Source organism: Lampetra planeri, chromosome 2 (assembly GCF_965212315.1).
Source record: "Lampetra planeri chromosome 2, kcLamPlan1.2.h2, whole genome shotgun sequence".
In the NCBI taxonomy this organism is placed as follows: Eukaryota; Metazoa; Chordata; class Hyperoartia; order Petromyzontiformes; family Petromyzontidae; genus Lampetra; species Lampetra planeri.
Window position 1 is genome coordinate 11,640,452 of NC_136108.1, and position 22,539 is coordinate 11,662,990.

General features: G+C 42.4%; 1 protein-coding gene across 2 annotated transcripts in view; it reads left to right on the top strand.

The window, feature by feature from the left end:
- CTNNAL1 (catenin alpha like 1) overlaps positions 1-22,539 on the top strand; it is a 109,020-nt gene that overhangs the window by 55,273 nt on the left and 31,208 nt on the right. Inside the window, exons 6-14 of one of the 2 annotated variants that reach the window (XM_078607086.1) lie at positions 4,747-4,836; positions 5,360-5,530; positions 6,860-7,042; positions 10,344-10,427; positions 11,740-11,898; positions 12,410-12,502; positions 15,448-15,598; positions 19,095-19,132; positions 20,805-20,855. In XM_078607086.1, coding sequence (XP_078463212.1) covers positions 4,747-4,836; positions 5,360-5,530; positions 6,860-7,042; positions 10,344-10,427; positions 11,740-11,898; positions 12,410-12,502; positions 15,448-15,598; positions 19,095-19,132; positions 20,805-20,855 — 1,020 coding nt within the window. The remainder of the gene's footprint in view (positions 1-4,746; positions 4,837-5,359; positions 5,531-6,859; positions 7,043-10,343; positions 10,428-11,739; positions 11,899-12,409; positions 12,503-15,447; positions 15,599-19,094; positions 19,133-20,804; positions 20,856-22,539) is intronic. The other variant, XM_078607095.1, reaches the window with a different exon arrangement.

Consider the following 22,539-nt stretch of genomic DNA (forward strand, 5'->3'; position numbering starts at 1 on the left):
TGTTTTTAATTATTGCTGAGCAACCTCGGTGTGTGCCTGACTTTTCCTTTGGAGGTTGCAATACAAAGAGAGGGAAAGGATGGTGGGAGCATGAGTCATGGACATGGCCGTGGGCAGAGCACTGAAGAAGGGAATAGGATACACATTAAAGAACAATATATTCAAGGTCAAAGCGTTGACTATCTTTTGTAATGTTCATTGTGTGTATGTCTCCCTCCAATTTGGATGAACGATTAAAAATAAAAATGCATTGCTTACAAATGTATGCAGCGTTTTTAAATATAAATCCCACGCACACGTTACTCTTTTGTGCAGCTCTACTTGCCACATGTTCGAGCTGTTGTGCTCCGAGAATTATAGTATCTCTCTTTTGAATAATGGATCCACCTGCTTGCCTGCTGCGTAGGGCGAATACAAACATTGAATGAAGCAAATGAACCTACTCTTAAATTTCGATTTAAAGCTTTCGTGACTGCAGGGATTCATCTTCTTGGTTCTTTCGGTAAAGTCACGTAGAATGGAAGAAGATGAACCTACTCTTGTGAGGCAGGAGGGAGTAAAAGGGGTTCGTGGATTATTCTATATCTACTAGCTTTTTTGCCCGTCCAAGGACGGGTGTATATTGCAGTAAATCTGAAATATTCAATAGAACATTTGAATATTTGATTATTGATGAGGAGGGGGGGGATTGCCTCATGTGGAGTGGCATCACCAGCTAATGGTTATTGTGGAGGGGTGCGGCATGTGGAGTGACGTCACCCCCTCATGGTTATTGTGGAGGGGTGCGGCATGTGGAGTGACGTCACCCCCTCATGGTTATTGTGGAGGGGTGCGGCATGTGGAGTGACGTCACCCCCTCATGGTTATTGTGGAGGGGTGCAGCATGTGGAGTGACGTCACCCGCTAATGATTATTGTTGAGGGGTGCGGCATGTGGAGTGACGTCACCCCCTCATGGTTATTGTGGAGGGGTGCGGCATGTGGAGTGACGTCACCCCCTCATGGTTATTGTGGAGGGGTGCGGCATGTGGAGTGACGTCACCCCCTCATGGTTATTGTGGAGGGGTGCGGCATGTGGAGTGACGTTATCAACCAGTTTAAGTCATAATTGGCTTTGATGTTCCCATCCTACCACCTTCCGATGTTAGTTGTGCTTTACGCCCATTTCAAACTTGCACTTTCACAGTCACTTTGCGCGCCAACCTCTTGATTGCGGCTCTGCAATCTCCCATTAACATGCTAATCTCTCTTTAACATGCTAATTCGCACCTGGCAGCCCTTTGATTGGTGGAAAACGAACCACCGCCGGGCTCGCTGCCGAACACTTCCATTATCATTGGCTGCTGACATTTGGGCTATGCCCATTTCAAACCTTTATAAACAGTTTCCCTTGGAAGCTAACCCCCTTTTTCCTGAAGACGACCGCTTGCGTTACGATCGAAACGTTGTAGTTTTCTGTTATTTTTTTATTATTTTCTATGAACATATCTACATGACTTTACCGAAAGACCTAAGAATATGAATTCCTGCAGTCACGCAAGCTTTATATCAAGATTTAAGTTATCTGAAGTTAATGCGGGAAAACGGAAAGGCTTGTTTCTTTATAATTACGTAGGAGTCACAGTAAACTGTAACACAACTCGAATCCACGCTCAGTTATCTCTTTAGTGGAGTACACAGCATCAGTTTGCCTCGTAGGTCATTGTTTTGACTGTTTTCAATGCCAATTTGTTACCGTTTTAGCAAGAAGACTCAGTTGAGCACATGGTAAATTAAGCAAAAATAGAGTGTGTCACCATTTTACTCTATGAAGCAAGGGTCACCTGTGAATTTGTTATGTACAGTACATTTTTTACGGAGTGGGTGCTGACCTGATATTGATTAATGTGTGCCTGAATACGCTGGAATGGCGTTTTAAGTGCCCTTGGGCTGGATGGCTGGTTTTATGGCATCTTTGTTCGACACAATAGAGGGTTTGACGAGCTCTGGGGAATGATAACATCACAGTAATATGACATCGGGGTGTGTACAGTATGTGGCAGTCTCAAAAGCAACTGCTTTATCCAAAGATAAAAGAGCTTGTAGCATTTTTAAATGCCTCTTCACAGGTACAAGCTTTTGCAAGATGTCGATTGGCCTATGAACGGATGACACTTCATAGGCAGTGCAAGTAATTAGCCTAACGTGAGTGTGCTTAGGTTCTGTGGTTGTTAATTTTAAGTGGTTTTGTACAGTTTCGGTGTTTCTAAATATATTTTTTTAATTTATGCTCTGGTCACTTCATCAATTCAAATGCCTTTGCATAGCTTTTGAAGGCTAGGCATATGGTATCTATTTGTTCCCACCCCCAGATGATAATTGATAGTATGCGTGTGGTGAATGGTAGAGAACCCTTACCTAAACATGTGTTTATTTCGCGTCTACATTTTCAGAGTACATCAGATAGAGTTTCCCAGCTAACAGTACTTGTCTCCGAACCACTCCAAGTTAAAGATACAGGAGAACTCCAAAAACCTGCGGTGAATGGGATGGACCTCGCTGTGCACCCTTTAATCCGCGACACGCCGCAACATTTTCTCAAAAAATCACCCCATCGCTGTGCCTCATAAAGTTTAGGTGGAATTAGCCGCCTATGATCCGCAGAAAACTCTCAGATTTCAGGATTACCGGCCCCACGGATTACGGGAGTTGCTATGGACAGCAGGGGTGCCACGACATTTAGGGCTCGCGCATTATTGATTTTTGAAGTTCTACTGTAATTCAAAATATGCTCCAACATCGAGCCACTAAGACGAAGTTAACCAAATGGATGGAGAACATAACTTAACTTCCAAATGAGGGAGAAACACATTACAGCATCATGATGGGTGACGAATGCTATCATATGCACCGGGTGTAGAGATGAGAGGGTGATTGGTAAGTTTGGCATTGAAGTGAGAAATGAAGGAGAACATCTATTAGAGTTTTCAGAAATGTGAAAATGCAGTAATTTAATGAATTTTTCAAAAGTGGGAAAATGGATATGGAGGAACCCAAATAGTGAAATTAGAAAAAAAAGATTGACAGTTATATTTCAGTAGTTGTAAAACGTATCATATTTTAAAAAAATGTAATGCAGTATCTTGAAAAAAAAATCTACTGTCTTCAATCATTATCGGTTGGGTTTAATTTCGTAAGCACAGTGCCAGTGTGTGCAGTATACTCCCACACAAAAAAACTACGTAGGAAATCTGTTGCTGCGTATAATTTCCTAATAACGTGGTAAAATTCATATTAATTTCAATAAATTTTACTTTCGTCCCATTAACATACATGCACTCTTTTTCAATGAAAATCTGATCAAAACTAAAATTTGACCCACTGTCATTAATTTTGCACATTTATTATTTTCTGATAATTTTCACTTTTGCAGTTTGGGCTTGGAGATGTTGCCCGATGTCTAAATTAGGCAAACGATGCGGAAGGGTCTGTAGCATTGCTATTAAAGTTATCTATTGTTTTGTAACCGTCTGCAGTGGGGTCAGTATAAGAATTAACATTTCAATTGTGTCTAAAATTGGCCCTGTGGTGAATATCAATGACTGGAATCTAAGACCATAAATATTCACTGCATATGTCAGAAGGTCTTTAATACAAAATCGCTCATTACTCCATTATTACAACCTCTTTAAACAGATGATAGGATTATTTTAATGTAAATCTTAATATTTTAATATCTATATGACACTTGAATTAATTCCGTTAAAGGGGTTCATTAAGGATTACTGTTCAGAGATTAAAATAGAATATCATTGCAAACTATTAAAGCTATAATATTTACATTTCTATGTTACAATTCAACGCTACATGAATGGTGTTGGGAATTTACATTTCTAAATATATATAAATAGATATGACACATTTTGTTCTGTATGTATGTTGAACATTTCTGAACTCCAAATGATCCAAGATTCTCCTGCCAGACTCCTCATCCACACCTGTAAACTTGACCGCTTCCCCTAGTGATCCTGTTACTTAAATGTCTTCCAATCTAATCCAATGTTAATATAATGATCATACTCTCAATCTACAAGATTGATTGTGGACTTTCTCCTTACTACCTCTACCCTCATTTCACTCTACTCCACACAGTTTTTTTTACAGTGTCTCAAGATTTGGTCGCATTTAAAAGCCACAGCCAAATGATATTGTCATTTTACTCCTGTAAGGGCTTAGAGTTTGATGGAGATTTATACATTTTACTTGCTTTGAGTCTTTATGTAAAATAACATTTATCCGAAATCGAAGCAAGTACTGTTGATAAACTCAACAATAAACTCTGTTCATGATATTCTTGGTTCTTTCGGTAAAGTCACGTAAAAGGGAAATAATAAAATAATATAAATATATTTTATAATATATATAAATAGTATATTGATACTAGTGAAATCATATTTTCCTGTCTCAATCCTTCGCTGGATTAAAGCCGCCCCATGCCATGTTGGTCATGGAGGTTGTTTGAGCATACGTCACCACAATGGTCAGTGTGGGTTGGTAAAGTTGGAGACCCAGCATTGGTACAGGTATCATTCGCCACTGATGTTAGCCATGACATGGAATCAAACTCAGGATGCTGGTTTCATAGTGCAGTGTGCTAACCACGGTGAAACTGCTTTCACTTTGAATGTTTGGAATCCTCGTGTAAACAAAGGAAATCTGTAAAATCTTTGACGCTTTTGTGTTCTCCGATTGCATCCTCTGGGCAAAGGACCTGAAGGATGAGAAACAGAAGGCTCGCATGGCTGCGGGCCGTGCGGTTCTGGAGAAATGCACAATGATGCTGCTTACGGCCTCCAAGGTGTGTGAGCGAGCCCTGCTTTAGAGCTCACATGAGCACAGTTGCACTTCTTCGGACACACGACTAGCTGTTTGAAATGCTGAAGAAAGTCAAAAGTCAAAAATTCTCCCTGAGACATTGCGTTGAGCCGTGCTCATCTCTGAGCCTCCGGTGGAAATTCCACATTTCTTTTGCGGGAACAAATCTATCACCGAGAGCCACTGGATATCATTTTCACTGAATAGTATGTATGTGTTTATAATTTTAAAATATACACACACGAAGGAATGTGGTACCAGCATGCACGGTGTTTAAATATTGCACGAAGTATTCAGTGTCTGAAACTGTACGGTGCTGATTTATGTGCGTGTCAGAGTTACGCACTCTGTTACATTTCAACGGGAAAGGAACAGACAGGTTCCAAGGGTATTAATGGGGAGCTTTCACTGACCCTTTAAAAGAATGTTACACTTATATGAAACAACAGTTTATATTAAGCAAAAAAAAAGGTTTTATTTTTGTCCACTTTGGGCATTCCTCTCAGACATGTCTGCGGCACCCCGACTGCGAGTCTGCGCGTGCGAACCGCGATGGCGTGTTTGCACGCACACGGGCGGCCATGGAGCAGGTCGCCGACATCGTCACGGACGTCGCGGCCAATGGAGAGGCGAGCGTCAGGGCCCTGTGCATCTACTCGGCCATTCGTGACTTCAAGGTGAGGGTGGTCGGTTTTGCGATAGCCGCCTTTGCGGCGTTCCGCAGCGAGTGGCTCGCGTTGCTCCGTTCGTTGTTTGTGCGTCATCCTCAAACCACACAGCAAGTTTGTTGAGCTTTTAATGGAAATGGACCGTGTTCGGGAACACTGGACGTGGGAGTGAATGGCTCCGATCATCATACCCCAGGCCACGCTTGCCCAACTGTCTTTCAACAATGAAGAAGTGTAAAATTAAATAAGCGCAAACAATGCATGCAGTTGATTACTATGACTGAAGTATTTGAATAGGGACGAAATTGATTTCTCGAAGACGAAGGTACTTTGCAAACCCACTGGCTATCAACAAAGATTCGTCCATGAAGCCATCCATATATACATACATAGACACAATCTCAACCGAGAAGATGGGTACAAACTCGGCAATCACTGGAAGGACGTTATCAACTAGTTTAAGTCATAACTGGCTGTAATGTTTCCATTTTATATCTGGCAGCCCTTTAATTGGTGGAAGCCCACCACCAGGACCATCACTACCAACAACTACCATCGCCTCTAGCAGCAACTTCCCTTACATTAACATTAGCTACCCCGCCCATGCTGCTGACACTTGGGCTACGCCAATTTTTAAACATTTATAAACAGTTTGCCTTTAGAGGCTAACCCCCTTTTCCTGATGATAACTGCTTTGTGTTGCGATCGAAACGTCGTAGTTTTTTGTTATTGTCTTTGTACCTATCTGCGTGACTTTACCGAAAGACCCAAAGAATATGAATTCCTGCAGTTACGAAAGCTTTAAGTCAAGATTTAACTAACTAATTTGAAGGTCAATGTAGACATTATTATCGAGGCTTCACCCCCCCCCCCCGCTTCCTATGCGTACGTACATTGTCAGTAGACCCCCCATACGCACGTGTACATATTTGGGTTAACCCCACCCCTCCCCCCTCCATGCGTACGTACTAAATGGATGGCCCCTGAGATGACGTATCCATTCGGATCTCACACAGAGCCGTGCATCTCTTCGTGTTAGAGAACGGCCCATGCAACCAGATTTCACGCAGCTACCTCTGAGATCTCTCCAAGTGACCTTTTGGCCCCACATCAGAGGGCAGAGCCCACCCGCTCTGCATACAGCAGTCATGTTTGTCACATGGCAATAAAACTGATACATTCTCACAGCTGAAATTTGTCCAAATTATCCGCGGAACTTCATTTGACGTGATGGTTTTTCGTATTGTGCAGCCATTGGTGGCTGGGCTGAGCCTCGATTCTCGTGGCCACAACCCACACTGTCTGCCCTTCCTCTTTCCTACCCCGACGGCCCTCCAGGCTTTCCTACACGAGGCTGGCTGTGCCGACGATGTGACTCCCCTGCTGCAGCTCATCGTGGAGCAGACGGAGGACTTCACGGACTCGCCATACACCAGCCATGAGCGGCGCGAGCGCATCCTGCAGATGGTGGCGCAGGCTCAACAGGAGACGTTCGCAATGCTGTCGCTCTTCGCCAAGCAAGTGAGCCGACCCTTGACCCTGTGGCGCCCCCACATGGCCCGCTGGCTGATGATATTGCCTGCTTAGTCACCGTGACGCTTTAGGAAGAAAAAAAAGCCATATGCACACACAGATTTAGCCTTCACGGAGATCACTTGCGATGTGCTATGCATTCTGATGGCAGGGACGTTGCTGCAGTTACGACACTGAATGGGAGCCGCGGTACATTATACTCCTGGCAGCGAAATGTGAGACCCTGTGGGATGATTTTTACCGTTTCCAATGCGGTATGTGCTGGACCAATCCCCAGACTGCTCTTAATGTCTGTGGGTAAAATGTATTGGAATTTACAACGTTATTCATCACATGGCCACGGACAATGTGCTAAGAAAACACATGGAACGTGAAAATAATACGAGCTATGTTTATCTTTTAAGTCTCTGTAAACAATTTGCAGGTATAGTCACTCAATCAGATGCAGGACTCAGGGGTTTGGAGTTGCTAATCCTGTAGATTAAGTCTTTAGTTTTTTTTCCAGCAAAATCCGACTGTGTTAAATGCACTCGCTTTTATATTCCACTAGTGTTGCGTGCGATTCTAGTTGTTTTCAACAGGCCTGCTTGTTCCACATTTCTTCTGTCCTGCAAGTTTCATGCTTTACTGGCACCACTGATAATCCTGATAATGACAGACACGATAGTAAAGTAGTTTAAGTCCAACACTGATGAAGTGAAAGTGAAAGGTAACGTACAGTTACTCGAGGAGGGTGTACAAATTATGGGGCAATGGCGGTGGCTAGGAGATGTTAACTTCCCTTGCCTGGTATACAGGAGATTGTGGGTTTGATCCCTACCCTGACGTATGTATATTTGAAGTTTACATGTTCTCCCCGTGGTCGCGTGGAGTTTTTTTTGATCTTCTGGTTCTCCCTCCCCCCCCCACATTTAGAATTAACATGGTTTAGGGTATTTGGCTGCTTATATTTCCACGTGTTAAGTCACTTCATTGGGCTATCATTATGGCCATTTTGCTTCTGAAAAAGAGCTATATAGCTCAGTGGGCCTTCCCTGGTAAAATAAAAAAATTGTTTGGTTTACTTAAAAAATAGTATGGCAACAACACCTAAACATTTTTTTAAACTATTATAACAATTATTAGCCATGATCCATCTACCGCTGGATGAAGCCATCAGCATCCCTCACTGTCTCACTCTGCAACGATTCATCCGTGCCACGCACAAGAGCTGATCTCATCAATCATCTCCATCGCTGTGCCCGAGCCAACTTTATTGTCCATAATTTGGATTTGTTCTCTGATACGTGTTCCTCTGTCTGTCCCTCAGTCATTCCAAGCACGTGGCTCTCACTGCTTCTGCGTGCACAATTCAGTTTTTGTTGCATTGCCGTGTTGTTTTTCATATTTCTGCTTCATATATAGCAGCTTCGTATACAGTAATATGCAGATATTGAAAATGTTCTTTCGGGACATTGCTATGTTGCTTTTCATTATCAATTAAAGTTTTTTCTAAAAGTACCCTAGCCTGTTCTCGGCTATATTTTTGTTTCATTATTTTACTCCTGGTCCACCATCAGCAATATGTATTTGAATGTTTTCTCCAGTTTTTTGCTCATTTGATCTTTAGCCCAACTTTGCAGGCTGTTTTGTGTAGGATTCTTAAATAATTTCCTGTAGTTGATTTCTATTGGTTGTTAAAATTACGGTGTCATCAGCAATTCTGAAAATGGTTAATATCCTAAAATATGTTTACGTATTCATTTATCCAATCAAATCCAATTTTCAGAAAACTATTATTACTCACGAATTTCTGAATTCGGGTTTGTCCACAATATGTAATGATTTCCAAATAAATAGCGTTACATTTATGAAATAAACCCATTGATGAACTCACAACCTTCAGTGTTCACATACAAAGGCCCATTTATCCACGTACTTATCAGTGTATACTGTATTCTGCCTCAAAGGAGACAAAACAAATAGAGGCTTATTTGTAATGATCGCCGGTCCTTTTGTAGAAAAAATATAAAAATGAAAAATTGCCTTGAGATGCCGGCCTCGTTTTGCTGAGGAACGCTCACAGACCCTGATTTTATCCCTGCCTGTGCAGCTGCCAAGTATAATGCATGCCCACAGCTCGCGCAATAAAGCTTATGCCTGCTCAAGCAGCCGATGCGGCACAGCTCTGTTATTGCTGTGTGATGTCGCTTGATACGGAGAAAATGCAATATAGCCGAGGGCTGGGAGTCTGCTATATCCTGCTTTGCAGATATGTTTACTACATTAACAGATTTTTTAAATCTATTTATTTGTTTTATAGGGACATGTGGCAAAAAGTGAATCTTCCTTTTATTTAAAGTAATGCGTGACAGATGCGCATTCTGCATGTTTGTCATTCTTTATTTTGATGGGCTCGGGGGTGTTTTTATTGGATACATTTGTGAGTGTTCTCGTCAGGGGTGTATTTTGTGGCATTGCTGTGGTTTTAGACTGCCTATCGTGGCATGAAGTAGTGAGTGGTTTGCCACTGGATTCTGCATCAGAGGCTGGCTTGCAGCCAGTGCACATGTTTTTGCGGTTTTAAAAAGTCGACACAAAGATACCACAATTCCAATAGTTGTTCTTCCTTAAATCAACAGACCGTATAATTCACGGAATTGTAATTTCTCTAGGAGTGGAGCCATGTGACAGAAGAGCAATGCAAATGAGCAATGACATAATTATTTAAATTGATCGTGACATGTGCTACATGCTAATGTTATTGGCGCATTACGAAAAGGTTAGGGGATTTATTTATGACAGGTTTAGGTTTCGCCTCACGTCTATCAATAAAAAGACGTCGGTGTTATCATTCACACGTGACTGGAGAATTAAAATATTTCTTGGTCGAGAAATGTAAATATTGCTGCACCTCCATTGATATTTTCCTTCCCAGTAGATTATCAAAGATTCCAGTAACTTACACTGCTCACTAGCGGTGTGCTCTGTCATGTTTGCGAATTTGATGATTGTCACTGCTCATTCAGGATTTAGCATTTATAGCTTATTGACCAAACCAAGTGTCCTGTTGCTTCTGCATAATTTATATGCCACGACAGTGGGTGGCGATCCTCCAGACGAGTGTGACATTGCATGCTTATTTGTTCATCACAAAGCCAAACGTGAGTGCGTGTGTGTCTCTGCCTTTAGGTATTGTCGCGTTGCGTTTTGGTCTATTTAACTAGCAGGTGAATTCAATGCGTTACGCGGAATGTATTTTTGCCCGTGTTGCATAGGACTCTTTCGTGATGTGACGTTGTGTCTGAAGCAGTGCAGGGGCCCTAACGGGAGAGAGGAGCTGGATGCGGCCATATCCAGAACCTCCCAGTGCATGGATGAAATAAGGAAGGAGGTGAGAAACTCTGCAGGCGTCGCTCATCCCGCTGAAGGAGCATTCGTTTAAGAATTTTACTCGGAGACATTTTTTTTCACGCCGTAAAATTCGCATGCGTTTTTTGGGATCTGTACTCTTAAACTGTATTTGTTAAATGTCAAAGATGGTCCTTTTATGGAACATAAAAGGTGCAAAAATAAATAAATAATTGGCTGCTACATATACAGAGTTTACAGATTTTACATTCTAGTATCGAATTTCCAGAAAATGTAACGAGTATTTTGCTTGCAGTGGCAATGCGATGCTTTTGTTTGATGGGGGTAGGGTTTGTGATGGGCGCCCCTGCACACAGTCCTGTATCACTACCCGGTTGTCTCTGGTGGAAGAGCTCATGACACATAGTGGCACAAAGGTGTGTCACAAATCTATGTCGAACGACATGGAAATTATAGGTCACCACATAATGACTTCACGTCACCGCAACCCTGCATTATGACCATTCACTGCCAGTCATATCCTCTTTGTATGTGTGAATGCATGTCCAGTCTTGACACATCTTCATTTTCCCACCACCAACCCTACAAAGTTTTGTAATATTTGTGAAATTAGTTTTGTCATCAAAGAGACTAAGCGCCAACATGCAGTCATAGCTGAGCAATGTGGAATGCGCATTTGAGAATTTAGACACTTTTTAACCTGTGTTTGATCGGCCCGGGTAATGTTGCAGCAGAGTGATTTAAATATTCGTGGTGGTCGACTCAGTTCATCATCCCTTGGTTTTGATAAAATCGACACAGCTTTGTAGGAAATCAACAGTGGTTTACCTGTATAGAGCCGAATCCCTGTCATGAGAATGTGGAATTTCTACCACTGCCTTAAGACCATTGCCAGAGATGAACACCTCCCGTTGTTGGAGTATATGGATAAAATGTTTTTTTTTGGGTTAGGTGGTGGAAAAAAAATGTATGTCGTAAACCCTCTTCAACCCGACACAGCCAATTAATATAGCGTTACGTGAATCGAATGTGGCCAGATTTATGACAGCTTCAGCAGCACCACTGGTGGTGTTGTTGGAGAGTTATCTCACATCTCACAACCTTTAAATGGGTGCGACATTCCGCTGGAGACTACACCTGGCATCCTCAGATTGTTAACAGGAGGTCTGACCCCGAATCAAAGCCCTTCCTGATCCAGGTCCTTAAGTAGATGCCACGACGTCATTGGCACATTCATGCACGTGGTCTCGTACGTTCATTACATTTGATTGCTAGTCGGTTGGTTGTGATTGTCACAGCATTGATAGTTTTGTCACTCTCTCGCCACCTCCTAGCTGCACGTGACAGCCGTTGAAGTGGCCGCTGAGAGTCTCCGTGCAAACGGTGATCACGCACTGCTCCGAGCCCTCAAGACGGCTGGCGCCGATGGAAACTTGGAGCTGACGTCAGAGTTTGCGGCTCGGTTGCATGAGCTGCGAGAGCAGCTCTTGGAGGTTTGAGCATGGCATGCATACGCTCGTTCACCCACCTGTACCGGCAGGGCATCGCGTGTTTGCTCTCTTATGCCTGGTGGATGCCCCTGTACACACGTGCACATACACATGCACACACGGGCTCACTTGGGTCAACTGGCTCGTTATGCTCCATATACTCGTACCCACGCATTCCCGCACGCACTCACGGACACCCAACATGCGCTCATTAATTCTCTAGTTAAATAATTAAAACTGACTAAGCCATGCATTCCTTCTCACATACCTGATATATACATTAATGAGCCATTCATAGAGAGCTTCATTCAGTCAGTAAGGAGCCACATTTTTGTACTCTGCATAATTGCACATCAATGACATGTTAATTATGATATTTAAAGCTGCAACAATGTTTTTTAACCGTGCATGCAAATGCAAAATAATTTGTCTAATTGCTTTTTGGTTATGTGCGTTGTGCATAACAACTTATAATCCTTGCCTTGCGTTTTTCAAATTCCCATCCATCTTTCAGACATCGCAACTTCTAAGGCATGTGTCTGGCACGGAGCCACTGGAGATAACGTGTGCACATGCCGAGAACACCTTCCGTGCCATCGGGCCACAGGTATAAATTAAGATCAATCCCGACAAAATGAACGCCTAGGTTTGACCAGCATGTTGCGTTCTTGGACAAGTCCACCATTGAAATGAATTACTTCTCTGCATGTGGGCATTGTTTACGCAGTTGATAGAATGGAGGCAGCTGTAAGCAAAATCGAAGGGAGTGTTTTTGCCCTAGAGCTCTGGGAGATCAGCCAGCACAAGACGGGCTTCTTGTGTTCTCTCCCATGTGCGGTTTGTGATATTACACTCTATTTGTAACAGGTGGAATGGCAGCCACACGTGTGTGTACTTGTCAATTTCACAGATTTACTTCTGTTTTCTGCTCAAGGTGAGGCTCACAGGTATTATGAAGAGCCTTGCCATACAGCCTCCATGCTGAATCATCACTGGGCTGCTTGATTTACTGTGGCGGGATATCAAACGGTCAATTCTCATAGCCTGAAAGCCGTCAGCTCACAGATCCAGATGAGTGAAACAGTGGAAATAAGTGATAATGCACACTCATCCACAACATCTTACGAGCTAATTGTTGTACGTGGGAAATCTCATAACAAGATAAATATATATTTTTTCTCAATTTCCAGGAATATTTCTTGCCCTTTTATTTTTTTACTTTTTTAATGATTGACAGGTCACCGGATTGTATTGCCTTATTAGGCGTAATATAAAGAAGATATCGCTGTTTGCCAAGCCATTGAAATAGTTGTAATACTCCAGGCAGAAACATTAATCGGGCACAACGTTAGTCAGGAATCAAGGTGTGAGTAGTTGCGTTGTTTTCATCAAAATTATACTCTAATTTCATTGACCCTCGAAATTTGATGGGTCAACCCCAGACAGGATTTGAACTCACAACCTTCTGATTGCGTTTTGGGAGTTCCAACCACCGTGCCACCTGGATTATGTTTGTAAAACTTCATGTTAAGTATATCCAGCAATGACATTGGTGAGCAAATATGCATGAATAAAACAAAAACCTGATCACATTTTTTCATCCATAAAATTTTCGTATATTCTATCCCTCTGCCACAAGTCTGTATAGGATCCAGAGGTTCCTTCATATATTGAGTTCCGCTGTTGAGCTCTTAGCTGCCTGTTGTGCTTAAAACCAACAGAGACCCATCTTGCATTTTGCCCCAGAGTGACCGGCATCACTCCAATGCATTCCATTGTTCAATGACTGCGGTTGATGTGTTCTCGATATGTATTCGTATTATGTTGTGCATTATACTACAAAGCAAACATGTATTGCTTATTGAAAGTGTGTGCTCAGAATGATGCATGCACTGTTGCATATTTCATGTGCACCCGCTTCTGTCTTCTCAAATCAGTTTTTTCCTTGTGAAGAAATTGGATTGTTTGGATTTTGATCTCGCATTTTGGCAATTTTTTTATGTGTGTGTGCAGTCGCACGTGTAAACACTGCACATGTGTTTGCCTCCAAGACATGCTTGTACATGCATGTTTGTTCTTGACAGTGTGTATGGTTGTATGTGTATGTGAAAGTAATCTTGGCTGTTTTACCCGTGATGTGCTGTCTCCCGCACAAGGAGGCTCCCGTCTCCTTAGTAAGGTTGAAGGACATGCAGTTGCTTCTACCGTAACCAGTAAATACTTTTTTTTTTAAACTGCCTTAGTTGTTGTAACAGGGTGTATGCGTGTTCCCCTGTGTGTACGTTAAAGGTACATTTTACCCTTTGCACTTTCCTCACTTCTCGCTGTAAATTAAATTCTACAACAGCATGGACCTTTGTAACCCTCGACCTACTTAATGTGGAATTGGCTTTGTATGAACCAAGGTCAGCAGAGATTATATCTACCGCATCTATCGACTACAGCATTAGGTCGTTTTACGCGTTACTTTCTGCCAATATTTGTCAAATCGTGAATGGAACGATACGTAGCAATGTGAAGCCATTGTAACGATATTGTAAATGTAATAATGTCATATCAAAGTCCAGACTCTGATTGAATTGTACGGCCGTTTTAGACTAATCGGGATGGTCGTATGGCTGTGAGCAATCGTGGCTATTTGGGAAATAGCTTTATGCTCATAGGATCGGATTTATACGTCCTGCCGACTGGTGCGTTTGGTTTTAATAATGTATCCAATTGTAACAATATTTCCATAGCATGTTTCACTGTTATATGTGCCCGGTCACTGTGGCTGTGGTTTTTTATAATAGTTGATGTCTCGTCTATTTCAGTGGATGTAGTGTTTACTTGTACGGCATCTAGAGATGCTTCATGTAGTCCAAATTCTTCTTATTAATCTGCTTTAAAAAAAAACATTTGTGCAAGCTATGTACACATATAGAGAGAGGCAACTGTTGTACTTGGTGAGATTGTTGGTACGTGTCTCTACTTAAAAAGATCACCAGTAAATGACGATAGTTTTTTTACTCAACTTGCATTCTCTTTCCCTCACATCGATTCCCATAATTCCCTTCCTCATTGCCATTTTATTGCAGTTCCAATAGAACCATTTACTTGCATTTATGTCGCAGTGAGACGCCCAAGCGTGGTAGACCTTGCTTTTTGTGCAGCACAATGAGGTAGTGCCATGCCGGTGGGCCCTGCAGACGGATGCAAAGCAATAAGAGTTCACCGTGCTCGTGAATACGCTGTGCGCGACCAACTGCCGTCTGCTGACTGCCTCCCCATGCCTTCCAGAGTTGTGGGCAACAACACTAACGTTTTGTAAATTTGTATCGTGTGTGTATGAACAGACAGATGCACAATTCGACGAACAGAGCTAAGACATGTATCACTTCAACCTTAAAATGGGAAAAATAATCCCTCATCTTTCTCTGACTATAACTCCTTCCTCGCAATCACTCGTGATGCAACCATCTTGCTGCTGTGTTGGTGCCATAAGGATACCGTCGTTTACAGCCGCTCAAGACATCTGCCTCGAATTATAATTTTGATGTTTCGTTTTTGTAGATCATCTCAGCCGCACAGACGCTGGCTCTCCATCCATCCAGTAAGATCGCACGGGAGAACCTGGACGTTTTCTGCGAGTCCTGGGAATCTCAGCTGACTGACTTGGCAGTCCTCATCAAGGAGATCACAGATGTATTTGAGGGACGGAGAGGTGAGACCAACATCTGCCCTATCCATTACCACTGTGTAGGGTCTCCCGGTTGCACTGTTCACATTTCTGACGTGTTTTTGTATTGTACCACGTTGTGTTGTTCAGCATGATGTTCGACATTTTGCTGTATTTGCTGGCAGTTTCTTGAAGTTTTTCCTACAGACGCTTCCAGCGAATTGGCGGATGTCGCGCCACACAAGATGCTTGGCTGTCCAGGCCCCATGAGCCCTCCCATCTTGCCTGAAAACCACACTGGAATTGTTATCAGCCATACGTTTCAATGGCAATCCTGACGATTCTGAATAGCTGATAAGCATGGTTGGCTATGTACGGTCTGAAAGAAGTTCAACATGCATATCGATCAGAATCGCCATTCAAACATGTTATTTACAGAGGCCATGTGTTTCAATGACAATTCTACGAGGCCAGACAGTTTATAAGTTATAATTCCTGGCTTGGAATTTTAAGAACTTCTCAGCTCTAGCAACGATATATTTAAATAGCGTTTTCTGTTAATGACTTGTTAATGTGACATTTAATGAAAGCAAGACTGAAAAGCAAGTCAATATTTCATATTTGTTGTTTTGTTTGCTTTTAAAACTATTTTAAATAAATGACTCGATACCCTCTTCTGTACTTTCATTATAAACATTTTGAAATGACAATAAAACCTGAAATGCAAGCACTTACCACGCACTTACCACTCACCGCACAGTTTTAAGTGATTGTGATGAATAGCTGACAAAAATGGTGGTTAGTATCTTGGACAGAGCAATTGATGTCCTGTTATGGGTTATGTATGTTGTCCTGGGAAATGCTATAAATGCAAGAGACAATTTAGCAGCTCAGTATTGGAACTGTCCTCTGAGATCCACAACCCGACTTCACTTCCATTACCGTACAGACTCACGCAACTACAGCAGAGGTCTCCAACATTAATTTCTACATTTTAAAATACTACACAATAAGCAATGTAACTTTTAAATACTATTAATATCATTAACGCAGGCTACCAATCTTCCAACACTACTGAAACAGATGTTACTAAACACCTTAATGAGGCATTCCTGGGTAAATGGTCTTTATGGATGATTTTTATTCAATAATTTGTATTTGTACCCTTCATCAATAACCGTCTATTGTTGAGATATGAAGTAAATATAATTGTTACGCATTGGAAAGTACACGGCATAGTAATGAATTATATAATGCTGTTTATATAAAATAACGGTACTGTAGAGTCATTGTGTTTACTTATGCGTTGGGTTAGCGCTGCAAGCATTGGCTATTAACATTTGAAGATGACATGACTTGCCCAAGGGGCGTTTGGAAACAAGTTTGAAGGACTGGGAATTTCCTCTGCAGTCGTTGTTCCTTGGGCTGTGTCCCAGCTGTTGGGCCCCCCCACTGACTGTGCATCGCAATGTCTTGTCTCTTCCTTTAGTGTCATTGTCACCTTGTGTCGATCCGCTTGATAAGACGGTGGGAATCCAAATAGATGCCACGGCACTCACTCCTGACCCAAGGGCCTCCATCACAAATGACCTTATCCTGTTGACCGCCTGACACCACGGCTCAGGGCTGTTTGTGTGCGTGCCTTTTCAGAGGCTGTCACTCTAGCCTTGTAGACCCTCGCTTGGGAGTAAACAGTTGGGCCGTACGGATCGCGTGTGCATATCACACACGAGCATTGAATACAGTTTATTTTCAAGACGTTAAAGATGGTTTCAACACAAAATTGTAAACATGGCATTTTTATCTGTTCCATGGTTTGATATGAACACAAGTTACAATGTACCTGCATATGTATGTATTACATATACAATACATATATATTTTTTAGATCATCAACAGAGGACATGCAGGAGAACTGCCTTTCAATTAAGTTGTGCAAAGTGGCATTATTTAAGTGGTATGACCGTGGTGCTTCTGCTTTTAAGTGGTACGACTTTGTGAAAGTACCAGATGCTTCAATTCCTATTAAATGCTCTTGAGTGAAGCAGACCGAAGAGCCCACAGTGCACATTAAACCAAGCTGGTGCTTTCACAATCGGTGTAATGGCACATGATTGACGTATCATGCCCTGCTTGGTGATTTTTTTGCACTGTTCTCCATTGCATCTGGCAGCCAGCTTGACACTAAAACTCGTCTAGCATCAGAGGGACACGGAACTGCACAGTTAGTGAAACATCCAGTGTCGTGGTGTTTTAATCTTTTAGTGAAGCTATCAGCTGAGCCAGTTTTCGATACATCCGCAGTGACTTCTCTCTCCAGTGAGTGTTCACCCTCCACCCACCTAAAATAAAAACAATTATCAAAAGAAATCTGATTATCCTCATGGGCAAATATTTCAGATGAAAAAAACACTGCTATAAAAATTACACAAATACATCCTTGAGGACATTGGAGGCCGATGCCATGATACGCACCAGCTTCACATAGCTCATAATTAACAATTTGATATAAGCCCCATTGCGCCGTGGTGGCATTCATCTCGGAAGGTTTGCGCGAAGAATAAAGGATGCTCCTTTATCTTCCGCAAATTTCCGCATTCATTATCGGGCCCTTTTCCTAACGCGGCCCGCTATCGTCGTCATCGGCATATTGATCGGTGGCGCCCACCGCCGCCGCTACCGCCTTCAGAACTAGAGATCCCTGGCCGTAATTGCCTCACTGTACGAGCCGTGTCGCCGTGCACGTCTCGTTCCCGGCCCCTCGTTACCCGCTTTTGAAATTCCAAACAGAAGGAGGGCATCCCGACTCGTGCAGGTGTCCACCCGAGCGCAGTGGGAGCGTTCTAGAAGGAGATGGTGGCCTGTGTAAGAGACGGAGCACATATAAAAGGTGCTGACAAACAGCACTTGTCCCAACAGTCTGTTAAGGTTGTACGGGGGGGATGGGGGGGGTCTTTGTCTTTTTTTGCACATACAAAGACAACGAGGCGTATGGTTAAAGAGAGTTCACACCATACTGCTACAAAATGTGCATTCAAAATACTTTTTTGTGTACATTAACCTGTAAATTGGATACCCTGACATTCAACAACATTTTCTGTTAAAATGAATGTGCACTCAGCTTAGCCTTTTAGTGGCACGTTCACGATTATGTGTAGCGCCTTACATTTGTATTCTAATGCGGCTTGGGGGGGGGGGATGAAAACATCCACTGTTTCACAATTTGGAGAAAATATCAGAGCAATTTTCCTTGCTTATGTGGGCATCGCCCAGCTGTGTAATGTTACATGGCAAAGAAATTAGCACCTAGCCGCTTTACGTAATTTAACAAGTGTGTTGGAAATACTACTGTGCTTACATTTTACCATATTTTATGGCAGATTTGCACATGGACATGCTGTTGTATTGTTATGCATGCTCATTTAATAGATTTATGATTTATATGAAATGCCCTGCTTTGTGAAAGTGATTGCTAAATTAGACTACGCGAATCTCCCTGCAACGTTTAACTTAAATTCTAATGAGTGTTTATTTCCTTCAGGTGACAAACGCACATACCTGTCACTGCCGCGGCCAGGGGTGAGTTTTGTCGTTTTATGTTTTTCTTTCACTCGTCCTTCCGCTTCACCTTTGCTATTCCATACATTTGATTCCATTGTGAATAACCAATCCATAAGAAAAATATACACTGCAGCATTTATTTGCTGCCTTCTTGCTTCTGCGTTAGTTTTTATTATGCTTCGTTAAAATTGAAATGTTGAGCAATTCCACATCTGAGCGCACAAGACCCCGAGCAGTGTTCACATGACATGTCGCTGGCGTCATTAGCTCATTACTCGCACTCTCTGTCACGCGTTTACTGTTAAACTCACGCCGCCCCCCTCATTCCTCTCATGAAGCGATTCTTCGCTGACCTGTTGCTGAATTGGAGACTTATTTCTCAAAAGCCAGATGGCACTCTGGCTGGACCCACAGTGCCCCTGCCTAGCTCTACTCTGTTACCTCGCTCTACTACCCTCCACGCACTCCCCTACCTCAACATTCACTCAGTGAGAAGTCACCCTTTCTGCTCTGCTGCCCCATCATCTGGAATTCTCTTTCCTCAGTCGTACGTGCTGTCCATTCCCTGAACCTGTTCAAGTTCAGGCACAAGACTTTCTGCTTTTCCTCTTCCTTTGAATGTCTCATACTCTATATAAAATAACCTAACAATGTCCATGTTCCACGACTGTCCTGTGTGGCATCTTGAGATACAGTTTTATTTATATATATGAAACCAAATTGTATTGTAATGGCATCGTAATAATAACCTCTATTTTATAAAGCGCCTTTCATATTGAAGTTTCTCAAAGCGCTGTACATAAAAATAAAACTACACTCACAAGTATAGATACAATCTAAGTGAAATCAAAAGTTGGTAATATCAATGACTACTCTCGAAATTCCAATAAAATGAAGAACTATGATGAAAGCGAATAATAATTACAGAGTAATCCAATCAGACGACCACAGTGGTTTTAACATTTTAAGTTACAAGGAATGCCTGTACAAGTATGTGAGTTGTGATTCCTAATGGACCAAGGAAGGGTATTCCACAATCTGGCTGCAGAAAGCTCTGTCTCCCATAGAACGGTCTTGTCTATGGAATGATGAGTAGGCCAGAATCAGCTGATTGTACAGCACATGATCCCAATTCAAGATGGTTGCGAGTGCACATCCCAGTTGCAGGGTGGACTCAGCCCTTCATTCCTCTGTGGTAGCTTTGTGTGGGAATTCAATAGTGTTTGTCCTATGGTGCGACTGGTGCCCACCATAGGAGTGTGGAATATCCATGACTGGTTCTGGGCCATATTTGGGGATGAGCAATATCTAATGCACATTTGATGGGGAAATACTTTGACTTTTTTGACGTGACTCTGCTTATAATATGTTACTGTTTAGGGCTTTGTGATAGATGTTGAATTTGTCACGGTTCCCGTAACCCAGGGGTCTGCAACCAAAATAACAAAAAGAGCCTTTTTTTATTCGGTAAAAAAATATAAAATTGTATCAAGGACCACAACGCAATGTGAATACGAGATGGTGGTTCCTTAATAAATAGCATCACAAAGCGGTCCTTAAAAAGTCGCATCAGGCTCCGGAGCCACAGTTTGCCGACCCCTGCCCTGACCCCTGACACTACGACCTCAGTGTCACAACGAAATGAGAGACCTCTTTTGAAGTGCTGACATCTTTACGTGTCCGATTCTAGAAACACAGCTCAAACCTCAAGCCAGTCAAGCCAGTGAAGCTGGATGCAGAGGTATTTTTACTCGTACTTTGAAAATGCAATGCTGCACACATTTTTTTTTTAATACAAAAACTGAATAGTCCACGTAAGCGTGTTGAGGGTTGAATGCCTGGAATTACATTTAAAGACACAAGTTAATGTTGTAATTCAAACTGTTAGTAAAGTGGGCTTGCCAAAAGGGATGATGACAAGAAAAATGAGTGTACAGGGAGGGGTACCGCAGTGGCAAGATGTTAACTACCTCACCTGGTATGCAGGAGGTTGTGGGTTCGATCCCGACCCTGACGCCTGTATATTTGGAGTTTAAGTGTTCTCCCCTTGGTCGCGTGGATTTTTCTCCAGGTTCTCTGGTTTTTCCTTCCACATTTCGATTCATGTGTTTAGAGTAATTTGGCTGCGATACATTTTCACATGAGCCACTTTGTTTCCCTATCATTTGTGGCCAGGTAGCTTCTGAAAAATAGCTATATAGCTCAGTGGGCTTTACCTGGTAAAATAAAAAAATGTTTAGTTTATATCTAGACCAGAGGACGCCAAAAAGCCTTTTAGTGTCTCTAAACACCGTTTGAGACTAGGCTCGAAAGAAAGCTGTCTCTGGTGTGGACCAATCAGTTTCAATGACAATGCATATATTATCAGAGTATGTTTTTTGTTTGCATTCTGACCACAAGTATCGTGGTTAATGCAGACAGGATTCCTTGTAAAAGGTCTCAGTTTGGTATTTTAATATCTTAACACCTGTTTTGTTGCCAGAAAAAAGGGGAAAACCTATTCTGAAATGAATATCGTTTACAATTGAGAGAATGTTATCATAGGTTTGCAGAATTGTGACTGTACAGGCATGGAATACTAGATACCAGCATGTTCATGTTTGTCGCTGTTGCTTTTTGTCGGGGCACTGCAGGGTTACATACGTCGTTTCAAAACACTGAGTAAATGACACAATTATGTAACAATTCCCGCGCGTTATACTGCGACAGAATACACGGCACGTTGTGTGTAATGGACACACAAACTTGTGCAGAGAAAAAGTGGAAAACTGAACACCAAGACCCACCAGCTGCTGGGTTCTGGCAACGACCAGATGCTCCTGGCACAGTGCTCGAGATCATATCTCCCGTCACATGCTTGCAGCACAAATCCCATCCTGCTTCTAGTAATTTGCTTGTCCAGTTACATTGTAAGCGATTTTCACGGGTAGATTAGTGAGGAATAACGCCAGCAGGTGCGTCTGCGTGTCATTTTATTCCGTTAGAGTGATCAAGGTGGAGAAGGGGGGGATGGCGTTGGCTGGTTTGCAAAGTACTGTAGCTTGCTCACATTGGAAAGAGTGTCTGCAAGCCAAATGGCATCATGTCGAAGCGCGATAGAGTGCCTGCCGGCTTACCTGCTTTGTGCGTATTTAAATATCCCACGGCACCTCCGCAAGGTTAGGTAATTGTTTGCAGGCATTGAAGTATATGAACGCAAACAACAACAATTATGTAACGTTTATAGCAGAGTTCACAGTAGGAGTTAGACACTCGCATGATAGATTTTTTTTTCCTATCACACTTTTTTCATACAAGAATGCTGACATTTGGATGAAAGCAGTTTGGAGTTTGGCCTTCTGGCATGAGTCCAATGTTTTCTTCAACTGCAGACAGCTGTTTTTGCCCTAACCTTTCTGTGACGTTATTTTCCCTCTGCACAGACT